The sequence below is a fragment of the Cricetulus griseus genome (genome assembly GCF_003668045.3).
Source record: "Cricetulus griseus strain 17A/GY chromosome 1 unlocalized genomic scaffold, alternate assembly CriGri-PICRH-1.0 chr1_1, whole genome shotgun sequence".
Taxonomy (NCBI): domain Eukaryota; kingdom Metazoa; phylum Chordata; class Mammalia; order Rodentia; family Cricetidae; genus Cricetulus; species Cricetulus griseus.
In genome coordinates, this window is record NW_023276807.1 from 157,199,614 (window position 1) to 157,213,129 (window position 13,516).

Sequence of the window (13,516 nt, forward strand, 5' to 3'; positions counted from 1 at the left end):
GATTGAGGGGGGTGGGCATGCATGTCACAGCTGTGCCAAGGAGAACAGAAGACAACTTCTAGAGTGGCCTCTCTTCTTCCATCTTTACATGGGTTCCAGAGATTATCTCAGACCTCAGTGTCAAGTACCTTTACCCTATGAGCCATGTGTCTAGCCAGCTAGCTGTCTTAATAGTCTTGTTCATGATAGGTTATCGTAGTTTCTGTGTAGGGTATGATCTAGTCATGGTGCTGAAACCTTTGACTCAGTAAACAGAAGATATAAGGGGAGTCCATGTAGGCGAGGATGAGAATCTCTCTCCCTTTCCATAACCCTGTCAGCCTTTTCCTGTTTCCAGCTTCACCCATCGGCTTAGAAAGTCTAGAATCTTACCATCTGCATTTTCCTAATTCTCAACTAACCCCAGGTGAGGTGTTGCTTAGCACCTCCTGCCTGAGTCCAGATGGGGCAGTTGTCTCCAGAACCGTTTTTAGCTTTGTGTTAGTTCTCCCTGTCTTAGACAAGGGAGTGTGCTTTGTGTTCTTTCCCTGTTCCTGTGATAAAATGCTCTGACAAAAGCCGTCTAAGCAGGAGGGGCTCATTTTAACTCACAGTCCAGGCTGCCCCCATCATGGTGAGAGGAATTGAGGGCAGCTGGTGCTTGAGGCAGCTGGTCACCAGGTTGCATCCTCAGTCACAAAGCAGAGACATGAAGGTTTGTTACTGTAGATTGTTTTCCCCATTTATACAGCCCAAGATGTTAGCCAGGGAATGGTGCCACTCATGGTGGGTGGGGCTTCGCATCTCACTTGGTACAGTTAAGATAACCCACTACAGACCAGAGTAGGGGGGGAGGGAGCAGGTTGTTCTGGTTCAGTGAAGTTTGGCTCAGTGAAGTTGACAGCACCATCATGGGCATCAGCCTGATTCTAACAGACCCATTATTTCCTGGACAAGTGGAAACTAGACCAAGTTACCTATATTTCTGGTTCAAATTCTGAAACATGATATGGGATTTGAGAGTAGATTGTAGAAGGGTACATCAGTCATCGTGGAGCAGGTCTCTCAGGGGCTTAGCCTTGGATAACTAGACTTCCAACATTATGTCAGTGATTCAGATACAGAGAGACCAAGACATTCAGATCTCCATGAAGTACCTGGGCATCCCTCCATGGCTTACACAGACAGATACATGTTCACAGGGCACCTGGGCAGCCTTCCAGTCTTCCTATTTTCTTGATGACCTATGGCTCTTAGGTAGACGGACAGAGTCCTGTCTGTCTTACCTCGGGAAAGCACTGGAGCACTGGTGATAATTTCCTGTGATGTCACCAGCGCAAGTGTCTAGAGTCATTAGAAGCACTGACTGTTAAATGCCAATCTCCTATTCTCCCAAGACTGTAGATTTTCTCACATACAGAAGTGTGTTTGGGAAAATACCAACTGTCTTTTGATATGAGGAGAATCTTTACTCATATGTTAAAGATCGTGGAAATACGATTGAGATCCCCTTTCTCCAAAGGGTAGGAATTGTCATGTAGAAGATTGGGAAATGTTTGTTATCTGCAGAAAGAATAAGTTAGACAAGTGCATTTCTCTCTAACTTTTGTAACTCGACATAGGTATAGACTAGAATGTAAAGTGTTAGACCTGTAAGGGCCCTCCACAGTTGTTATGTGTAATTTCCTAGTAAAATTGTGAACCCTAGAAGGTATGCATTTTGTTGAAGTTTATACTATTGGTTCATGCCTGTTCTGCAAATACAAAAACTCTTTTCCTGAAATTTTGCACCCCACTAAAGTATGGGTCTGGTAAACTAGGAGTTTAGAGATTACATTGCCAATAATCATAGACCATTTGAAACTTATTTGGGTAGGTTGTATCTAAAATGTTTCATCTTTGTGTTTCAGGTCTAAAAACTGAAAATTGCATTGCAAATCCAGGTAAGACATGTCTAAACAATCATCTGTATCACGCGAGAGTATGGATCAAACATCACTATTGCCACACTCTCACCACATCATACCACTGCAGTGTCATACTGTCGGCCAGCATCCCTTAAGGCTAAAGTTTTCTTTTGTTGGTGGCTCTAAGTCCATTTGCTGTACACTCAGAAACTAACACTCAGGAATTGAGAGTTAGTACGGAGAAAACCAGGTCTATACAAAAATGTCAGCACCCTGAGAAGATCGAGAACGGTTGTTTTGGGGCCCATCTCAGGTATAGGAGGGGATTTTACAGGAAGGTGAGGCTGTTTAAAGGCAGTTTTCTTGAGAATTTACAATGCTGGGTAGAGGGGAATTACAGAACAGCCTTATACAGAGCACTTTGCAAAGTGAGTCAGTCTGGAACAAGGTAGTTAAAGACACATGGCACAGCCAGATCTGCTGTCACACTGTCATTGCTATTTTCCTGGGGAGAACGGCCTCTGCCCATTCTGGTCTTCGCCTGTGGCTATTCTTCTCATATACTTCTTGTCCCAGGCAGGCCGGGTTCATGCCACTCTGACTTTGTCCCACAGTGCGTACAGGACTGGTGAAGGAAGTCCCTTTCAGCTTTAGCCATTCCCCACTTGGCTCACGTGGAAAGAGCTAGACGCCAATTCCTGTGTCTTGGCATCTCAGGAAATAACATTTGGGAGAGGAACAGAGCCAATGAGGCATAAAGGAGAAAGAAGCCTGGTGGAACTGTGATGGGTCTGCTTCAGCTCCCTTGGGGGGGTGGGGAGTGGTGGTGGGAAGGTGTAGCAAAAAAAATAACATCTACTAGGAGAGGGTGGGAGGGTTGAGGAGGTAACACCCTGAAACTCTAAATGTAAGGAGGCTCAGCAGAGTCAAGGAGGGGTCGCATGCTGTCAGAGGGCCAAAGATGCCTTCAATTAATGCAAGCTGTCAGGGAACTGTTTGGAAGGTTTCCTCGTTTAAATGTTAGAAAACAACAGTCCATTTCTGTCTTCCTGGCTGGCTTTTCTATGCATTACTCTTCAGATTTAAAAAAAAAAAAAAAAAAAGAAATGTGTATCTCCATGTCTTTGAATTGAAATGTCATGTTTCTTGTAACCATGCTTTGTGTATTTCTTGAAAGTAGGGCAGCTCAAATCCTTATTAGTATTCATGGCATCTGGGCACAGTAACATGGATTTAAATGTTTGTATTTTAGAATATATTGAACCAGTGTATGTCTACAACCCTGGTGAGTATGTGTGTTTACAAATGGTCCAGCAAGCATCCTTAATAGCTCTTCCCTGTGGGGCAAATGTACTTCCTATTTGAGTGAAGATCCAAAAGACAAGAGAAACAATGCATTCTGGGAAATGCCCTCCTCCCCTGCGGTCACTCTGTGGCCCTCCAAGAGGCAAATGTTCTGGGGCACCACAGAGCTCACTCAAGGCCAGTCCTGGGGCCTTTGCAGCTCTATAATCCACTGCTGGGATTAGCATAGGTAGGCGACACCCACATTCAAGTGTAAATTAGAATTCTCGGCATATGTTTGATGTGTCCACACGGCATAAACCACCTAGTTGGGAACATAGTAAATTACACTTATTTTGCGCTAATCAGGATTACCACTATAGGAAAACACAAGTTCAAGCCATATTGAAAGTGTGCTCTGAGACTTTACAACATGGAAGCTTGGTTTATTATAGCTTTCAGCCCCGTTGATGAGAAATTAGGAACAGTGTTGGCAACAGTTAAGCTGTACAGCCTCACCCTCTGGGTGGTGTGGGAGAAGGGATCTGTTGAACAAAAGTCCAGCAGAAGATATGGGGGGCACCCTGTTACAATAAATCTTTCCGCCAAAAGCCGCCTGAGCCCCACTGCCACCTGTGAGCTTTACACCAGCCGCCTGCCCGAGTTAGGCCCAAATGAATACACAGAAACTTGTACTAAGTTCAAAGCTGCTTGCCAATGACTAGGATTCTCATCTGTTAGCTCAGTCTCAATTATTATAAACCTATATATTTCATATGACTTATCTTATCAGACGCCTTATTGGCGTCCCTCCTTGCCGGTGGATCACATCGTGCCACTGGAGCAGGAGCGGAGGGGAAAAGAGGACCCTTCCTGTTTCTCCTTCGCTTAAATATGAGTCTCCTTGCTATGTCACTTCCTGCCCGGATCAGCACTTCTCTACTACATTTCCCAGAATCCTCTTTGACTCCTAGTCCTTGCTTGCCATTGGCCAAACAGTATTTTATTTAACAATCAATAAGATAAACATACACAGTACATTCCCCATCAGCACCCTAAACAGTGCTTCTCTGTGGGCTATTTTGTCCAGTATCGTTTGACTAACAGGGGGATTAGATTTCTGTTTCCACATGTGGAGTCTCAGAACTCATTGTCTGTATTCAATTTCTTGGTTTTGCATTGGGATTATTTCTTTATTGAAGAGAAAAAACTTGCCTTTTAAGTATGCCACTTTCTTTCTGTTGGGGAAGATGCCTCCTGTCCTCACAGAGACACCCTGAGGACTTGCCTACAGCTCCCTCTTACTGGCCCTTTGCCTTCACAAATTCTGACCTTTGCACAGGACCAGTTATTCAAATCAGCCTTTTTTTTCCCTGTCTCCTTGACACTGCCAGGAGACTAGCTGTGTGGTTTATCTCAGGGGAGATGCCAGAGAAGTGTCCAGCCCATTGCCTACCTATGTGGAGATTCTGATTGGCACTTGCATTCAGTGATGTGCCTCCTGGTCCTTTACAATTCTTTTGATCTCTTGGTAAAACTGATGCATTTTGCTTGTTTGTGATATAGATCTGGAAAGTCAGAAGCTTGAAGACTCTGGTAAGACACTCTTGTAAACTCTGGGACGTCACATTTGCAAGCCATGAGGGGGTGGGGAGAGGAGGAGAGAAGCCAGAGCCTATCTTAGCTTACTAGTTTATCTATCAGATGGAAATCTTTATAAAAAACAATGCAGCACCCATGCCTGTAGTCATCCTAAAAACACAAGGACAGTGTGACTAATTATTCTGTAAACTTGTGACCCAAAGTTGTTGACAAACAAATAGCATTTATTTTTCCTAAATTAAAATGACAATTCTTTGTATGTGTATCTGAGTAACATGTACTCATGCCCATTTGATGAGTACATTCCAAAGTATAACTGACTCCCAAGTTTTTACATAGAAAAAAAGAAAAGAAACGTGAGATGGAGAGATGGTTTGCTGCTCTTTTAGAGGACCCAGGTTCAGGTCCCAGCACCCACAGCAAGTGGCTCACAATTACTGTCCATAATTCCAGTCCAGGGAATCTGATACCTTCTGGCCTCCACAGGCACCTGTGAACAAGTGGACAACATATACTCACTCAGGCACACATGCATATACACATAGAAGTAATTTTTTTTTGTGTATGTGTGCATGTGTGTATAAGCTTCTTTGCATGAATGTGGGCACATATGTATGTGAGTGGGTGCATGCATGTTGCCTGTGGGTGCCAGAGGTTGATACCAGATGACTTCCTAGATCACTCTGTGTACTGAGGCAGGATCTCTCACTGTGAACATAAGCTCTCTGTATACTGAAGCAGGATCTCCCACTATAAACCCAAAGCTCTGTATACTGAGACAGGATCTCTCACTGTGAGCATGAAGCTCTCTGATTCTGCTAGTTTGGCTAGCAATGTTTCAGGGCTCCCCTGTTTTCACCTCCCCCACACACAGATTATAGGCTGACCTGGCTCTTATGTGGGTTCTGGGGATCCAAGCTGTGGTGCCCAGCCTTGCATAGCAAGTACTGTATCCACCAAGCCATCTCCCCAGCTTCAGAGTTTCTATTTTTTAAAGATGTTATTGCCTTCAAGTGCTAGGGTAGAAAAGTTCTCAAGTTATCAGAGGAATTATTGGAACACTTCTCTATTTTCTTTTTTCCCCATGGTGCCTGGAATCAAACCTTGGGCTCCCTGCAAGCTAGGTAAGCACACTATTGCTGAGATATACCCCCGTCCCTGGAACAAATTTTCTAATGGTTGATCCAAGAGTATGTATCTTAATATAACTATACTTTTAACCCAGTTATGACTTGGAAACTAGGACAATGTAAGTGTAAATCTGTTGCCTCATAGTCTCAGCAGCATATTTAGAAAGGACAGTAGTGCCAGCAGGTGTTTTATTTTTTGGGACTAAGCCCCGAACATAGACTTAGCACTGAGCTATCTCAGTTCTCTTTTTTACTTTATTTCTTAATTTTAAGACAGAGTCTGAGCTGGGCATGATGGTGCACACCTTCAACCCCAGCAGTGACAGGCAGATGTCTACTATGAGTTTGAAGCCAGCCTGGTTTATACAGTGAGTTTCAGGCCATATAACATTACACAGTCTTAAAACAAAAACAACAAAAAAGACAAGGACTGTAAAACAAACCCCAGACAGATTGGCTGGGCTTGAACTCACTTTGCAGTTCAAGCCTTCAACGTTCAATCCACTGGCCTCTGCTTTCTGAGTAGCTGGGATTTGCAGGCCTATATCACAGGCCCCAACCAATCCTACATTTCTTTAAAAGAGGCTCCGCAGAGTCAGAAAGATTCCCAGTCGTGGATAAGCCATGACTCAGTGGCTCTGCCCAGTGGCTGGCTGAGCTCAGGTAAGCTTTGGCCAGGTCCTGCTGACTGACCAGCGACCAAAGACACAAGGTATTATGTAGCACCCCAGTACACATTCCTACACACACTGCTCATGTAGGTTGGGTACTATTAAATAATATTATTATTATAAACACCTAGAAAAACCTAGGTGTTTTATTATTTTTATATTATTATATTATTTTATATTATTATAAAAACCTAGAAATTAAGCTTCAAAAAGCATTAAAATATCCAAGAAAGCACTTATAATATGATATAAATTGTAAGAGCTGATGGTCTAGCTCAATAAGTTCTGGATTAGCATGCATGCAGTTCTACACACACACACACACACACACACACACACACACACACACACACACGTGTGCGAGCACGTGGAAGGGAGATAAGAGTAATGGGAGATGCATATGATCAAAGTATATCACATGCATGTATAAGAAGATCATACTTGAAACCTATTTTTTATTACATTATTTTGTATGTGTCACAGCACATGTGTGGAAGTCAGATGACAACTTCCACAAAGTGGCTTACCCAGGACTGAACTCAGGTGGCAAGAACCTTTACCAACTAAGCCATCTTGTTAGCCAAAACTCATTATTTTGTACAATCAGTATAAAAAAACAAAGTGTGGTGGTACAACTTATAACCCTAGCACTTGGGAAGTTGAGGCAGGAGGATGGCAAGTTTGAGAGTAACCTGGGATACACAGAAAGACCCTGTCTCAAAATAGGAAAACAAAATACTTGGATTTTATCCCAGGTTTCACAAATCCAGGTCATGGGCAGACAGATCTCTGAGTTTGAGGCCAGCCTGGTCTACAGAGCAAGTTCCAGGACAGCAAGGACTGCACAGAGAAACCCTGTCTCAAAAAAACAAACAACAAAAAAAAACACCAACCAAACAAAAAGATATAAAATAACATAAAGGATCTATAACTAAAATGTGTATATGTGTATATATGCATATATATATATGCAAAAAGATTCAAAGTAAATATACCAAAAAATGTTACAGGTATCTGAGATCTGAGCTTTTTAATTAATTTTAATCCTCAATAATTTTCCATATTTTTCCTTCCAGCAATTATCATCTATTATGTATATGAGCAGAAAACATCATATAAGATATTATATAATGTATATAACACACATAATATACATACACATATACAATACAAAATGAAAACTGTGTCAGAGACTTTGGATAGATTTTCACATTACCATTTCTGTGTATGTGTGTAAGTTATTGGGGTACCCAGATGCTGTAATACACTTGAGGAGGTCAGAGGATGACTTGCAGAAGCTGGTTCTCTCTTTTTACTAGGTGGGTTCCAGAGATGAGACTAAGGTTGGCAAGCTGGGTAGCAAGCATCTCTACCCACTGAGCCATCTTGCTGGCCCTAGATTGACTTATTTATCTTTAATGAAGAATTGTCTGCTTAGCTGAAACGCTCTCCCAAGTGACGATTCTCACCATAAATTAAGCGTCAGTAGGTTAGCAATTCTCCCCTTCTTGTCATTTTGTCCCCTGTTGTCTCTGAAAGCTTTCTGAGCTTTTCACTACCAAGACCCCAATATAAACCTAAGTTAATTTGGAGGCTAAGTACTTTGTCTCACTTTGTAACTGTATCTCATGTAGCCCAGACTGGCCTCCAACCTGCTATGTAGTAGAGAAAATCCTGAACTCCTCATCTTCCTGTTTCCACCTCTTAAGTCTGGGATTCCAGGCACTGGCTCCCACACTGACTCTCCCTCTCCCCCTGCACACACACATGAAAACTCTTCTGCTTAGCCTTAGAAATAAAAGCCAGGGGCTAACCTGGTAAATGAATTGTCTTTTTCTTATTCTGTCAGACTAGCTACCAGGTTATGAATTAAGCCACTATAGGTGGGACAGGTATCACTTTTGAGGTTTCTTTTTAATGCTCTGTGCAGTACACTAAGCATTTGATGCCATATTTTCCCATTAATCCTTACTTCTTTTAATATGCAAGCCATTTCTTCTGGATACTCAAAGACTTCAAAGTCAGAGGCAATATCTACAGTGAGAGTTGGACTAAGTTAAGCAGAGACTTGAGCCCAGTACTGTTCATTTTAAAAAATGGATGGACCATGCTAGAAATGAGCTTGGAGCAATGAGAACTAAATCATAGATGCTCCTGAAATCTGGCTTAATGGACTTGAATTCATATCACTGTTGCTCTTACATTTATGACTTACCTATTTGAAGTTTTGAGATGGGAGACAAAGGGGGATGTTAGCAGTGCCACTACCTGAAAAACACCAACAGCATTTATTTCTGCCTTCAGGTAGGAAAAGACTGGAATCCACAGGAATACCAGGTAAGGTCATTTTCTCTTTACTCAGAGCATTACATGTGTATGCTGTCTCTACAGCTTTCTCTGGAGGAGACTGTACCCACCCAGTCTTCCCAGGCTCCTGGGGCGCTGGCTCTGAGCAGGACAGCTAGCTGTTTGGAACATGGTTCAGGGCCAGCTTGCTGGGACCTGGTTGCAGAGGGTCCAGGCCTTCCTGAAGCTCTGTAGAACTCTGTTTCTTGGACCAACTCAGCATCCAGGCTCACAGCTGTTCTCTGGGACCTGCAAGTAACAAAACACAGTACTCTGCTGGTATAGGCACAGCTCAGTGAGGTGTTATTCACAAACTCCTCAAGTCTGGTGTGGATGTGCACAGTGAAGGCTCATGGAGCCAGAGCTGTGCCATCAAAAGCCTGAAGCCATAGTGCAGTGGGACCTGGAGGTCATGTCCAGTGCTCCTGATACAGTTGGAAACTACTCAGGAGCAACCAGAGGCCACTTAAGTTCTTATTTAGGAAAGAAAATTGCAGGACCTTTCCTACTTCCTGGCAAGCAACAGTAGACACAGAAGAGGGCAAAAAATATACCAGCACAGGGGTACAGATATAAGTGTCATCATCACAGGTGCCAGGAAGTCTAATAACTGCACACAGTCACATGTGAGTGAAGGACCCAGGTCTTTTACTCTTTCTTCCACAATGCTTGCATTTCCTGTGTTTTCCACTATATTTACCATGACAGATGTTACCTGCCTTTCACAGCAACCATGAAAAAGTATATTTTGAAACATACTGGGTGGAGGGTAGCCTGGGCAAGCACCGAGGAGCTGAGCTACTGTGATCAGAGAAATGAAGCTGTGATTCCAGTAAGGTTCCTCAGAAGTCCCTCGGCATCTTATGCTGATGGGGGCAGGTGTGTGTGTGTGTGAAAAAACAAGAGGGCATATTTTATCCACAGTGCTAAACAGTCATGATGCCTCTGTGCCTCAGAACCGCCACCTTTCAAATGTGACCACCTTATCATAGCAACTTCACAGGGATATTGGAAAGGAGTATAAGACCACAACCAATGCTTAATATCCTTTCCCCTGGGTTCATGCAGTGATTTGAAAGATTTTTTTTCTACAGATTCCGATAGTTATAGGCACAATCATCTGTAAAAATCCTGAATTATTCACTTATCTAGAGAGATTGAACCCAGGGCTTATGCATGCTAGGTGAGTACTCTACCACTGAGACTACAGTCCCAGCACATTGAGCATGCACTAAATCACATCCCTGGTCTGACCATGGCTGGACACTGCTGTCTGTTTTAAACAGTAGACCATAACACAGAAAGCAGGGCCAGCAACTTTTTTTGCCAATCCAGATCAGCATTGTAATAGTGGGTGCACCTTGTTCCCCTACATCCCTTCCCGTCTTTGGGCCTGAGTTTGCACAGTGCTGTCGGAGGGGTCTTCACATTCTAACCTCTGGCCATCCAAGAGGCAGCTTCTAAGCTGAGTGTGAAGAACAGGCGTGAGCTGTGTAGACAGACCAGGCATTAAGTCCCCCTCTGTCACCTGCCTCTGGTCATCCTCCACTGTAAGGTACGGATGATTCCACCTTTCAGGGCCGAGGGTCTGACGTCACAGTAGTAAAACATGCTAGGTGAGTACTCTACAGTACCCAACAGTAGTACCTGACAGTAGTAAAACAGTAAATAGAAGCTGCCATTTCCATTTTTATTGAAAGTCTTTTTTTTTTTCCATGTAGGAATTAAAGTGCTACAACAAGATGAAAATCCTTTCATGCAAGATAAAAAACCTGGTAATTCTCTGTGACGGGGAACCCCATGAAATTCTAAGTTCTCTACCGTCATCATTCAGATAACTCAGGGTCTGGGGGAGGACATCTGAGCTATACGGTTTCTGACATACACCCTGATGTTAGTTGGAAGCGGGGAAGTGCCGAGAACTCATTTCTTCTTTTTTTTTTAAAAAAAAGATTTTATTTATTTATTATGTATACAACATTCTGCTTCCATGTATATCTGCACACCAGAAGAGGGCACCACATCTCATACCAGATGGTTGTGAGCCACCATGTGGTTGCTGGGAATTGAACTCAGGACCTCTGGAAGAGCAGTCGGTGCTCTTAACCTCTGAGCCATCTCTCCAGCCCCCTCATTTCTTTTTTGACATTTAAATTGAGCTATACAGCCTGGCGTTGGTGGCTCACGCCTTTAATCCCAGCACTCGGGAGGCGGAGGCAGGTGGATCTCTGTGAGTTCGAGGCCAGCCTGGTCTACAGAGCGAGTGCCAGGATAGGCTCCAAAGCTACACAGAGAAACCCTGTCTCGAAAAACCAAAAAAATAAATAAATTGAGCTATACATTTTTTTCTCCACTCCCCTTCCCTTCCCTCTGTCCCCCACATTCCCAATTTACTCATGAGGTCTTATCTTTTTCCCCTTCTTAGGCAGATCCATGTATTTATTGCCTAGTTTCTTTGGGGGTTGTGTCCTGTAGGCTGGTTGCCCTTTGTTTTATGTCTAATATCCACTTATGAGTTGAGTACATACTATATTTGTCTTTCTGGATCTGGCTTACCACACTCAGGATGGCTTTCTCTAGTTCTGCCCATTTACCTGCAAATTTCAAGATGTCTACCCCCCCATTATTACTCCACTGTGTAAATGTACTACATTTTTCTTATCTGTTCTTCAGTTGAGCAGCATCTAGGTTGATCCCAGGTTCTGGCTATTACTAATAATGCTGCTATAAACACAGTTGAGCAAGTGTCCTTGTGGCATTATTGTGCATCCTTTGGGTATATGCCTAAAGTGGTATTGCTGGGTCTTGAGGTAGATTGATACCCAATTTTCTGAGAAACTGCCATACCAATGTCCAAAGTGGGAGTTTGCACTCCCACCAGCAAAGGAGGAGTGTTCCTTTACTCCACATCCTCTCCAGTGTAAGCTGTCATCAGAGTTTTTGATCTTGGCCATTCTGACAGGTGTAAGATGGTATCTCAGAGTTGTTTTGATTTGCATTTCTCTGATGGTTAAGGATGTTTCATTAAATGTCTTTTGGCCATCCCTCAGGTGAGAGTTCCTCTTTTAGATCTGCACCCCATTTTTCAATTGGATTATTCTGTATTCAATGTCTAGATTCTTGAGTTTTTGTCTATTTTGGAGATCAGTCCTCTGTCAGATGTAGGATTGGTGAACATCTTTTTCCAATCGGTGGGCTGCCATTTTGTCTTGTTGATGGTGTCCTTTGCCTTACAGAAGCTTTTCAGTTTTAGGAGGTCCCATTAATTCATTGTTACTCTCAGTGTCTGTGCTACTGATGTATTTAAGAAGCAATCTCCTGTGCCAATGTGTTCAAGGCTACTTCCCACTTTCTCTTCTATGAGGTCCAGTGTGGTTGGTTTTATGTTGGGGTCTTTGATCCTTTTGGACTTGTTTTGTGCATGGCGATAGATATGGATCTATTTGCAGTCTTCTACATGTCAACATCTAGTTATGCCAGCACCATTTGTTGAAGATGCTCTTTTTTTTTTTCCATTTTATAGTTTTAGCTTTTTTATCAAAAATAAGGTGCTCATAGGTGTGTGGGTTAATATCAGGGTCTTCAATTCAATTCTTATTGATCTGTTTGTTTTTATGCCAATACCAAGCTGTTTTCATTACTGTACATCTATAGTAGAGTTTGAAGAATGGTGATGTCTCCATAAGTTCCTTTATTGTACAGAATTGTTTTGACTATCTGGGTTTTTTGGTTTTCTATATGAAGTTGAGTATTTTCCTTTCAAGCTCTGTGAAAAATATTGCTGGTATTTTCACGGGTATTGCATCGAATCTGTAGATTCTTTTGGTTAAGATTGCCGTTTTTAGTATGTTAATCCTACCTATCCAAGAGCATGGGAGATTTCTGCTGTCTTCTTCAATTTCTTTCTTCAAAGACTTAAAGTTCTTGTCACACAGGTCGAAAGACCTTGTTTGGTTAGTTACCCCAAGACATTTTATGGCTATTGTGAAGGGTGATGTTTCTCTGATTTCTTTCTCAGCCCATTTATCATCTGTATAAGAGGGCTACTGAATTTTTTGAGTTAATCTTGTATCCTGCTACATTACTGAAGGTGTTTATCAGTTGTAGGAGTTCCCTGGGAGAATTTTTGAGGTCACTTACCTATACTATCAAATAGCAAAAGTTTGACTTGTTCTTTTCCAATTTGTATCCCCTTTTGTTGTCTTATTGCTCTAGCTAGAACTTTGAGTAGTATATTGGATATGGAGAGAGTGGACAGCCTTGTCTTGTTCTGATTTCAGTGCGATCTCTTTGAGTTTCTCTCCATTTAGTTTGATGTTGGCTTGCCTTTATTATGTTTCAGATGTTCTTTTTATCCTTGCTCTCTCCAAGACCTTTATCATGAAGGGGTGTTGAATTTTGTTCAAGGCTTTTTCAGCGTCTAATGAGATGATCATATGTTTTTCTTTTTTCTTTTAGTTTCCAATTTAGTGGAATACAGGTTTTTGATGATTCTCTGGGTTTCCTGAGTGTCTGTGGTTATGTCACCCTTTTCATTTCAGATTTTGTTAATTTGGATATTCTCTCTGTCTTTTTGTTAGTTTGGATAAGTTTGTCT

At 42.4% G+C, this 13,516-nt stretch overlaps 1 protein-coding gene across 1 annotated transcript in view; it reads left to right on the plus strand.

The window, feature by feature from the left end:
* The window catches only part of Art3 (ADP-ribosyltransferase 3), a 38,405-nt gene that overhangs the window by 18,826 nt on the left and 6,063 nt on the right, over positions 1-13,516 (plus strand). Inside the window, exons 5-9 of the mRNA XM_035453053.1 lie at positions 1,890-1,922; positions 3,139-3,171; positions 4,737-4,766; positions 8,878-8,910; positions 10,641-10,694. Coding sequence (XP_035308944.1) covers positions 1,890-1,922; positions 3,139-3,171; positions 4,737-4,766; positions 8,878-8,910; positions 10,641-10,694 — 183 coding nt within the window. The remainder of the gene's footprint in view (positions 1-1,889; positions 1,923-3,138; positions 3,172-4,736; positions 4,767-8,877; positions 8,911-10,640; positions 10,695-13,516) is intronic.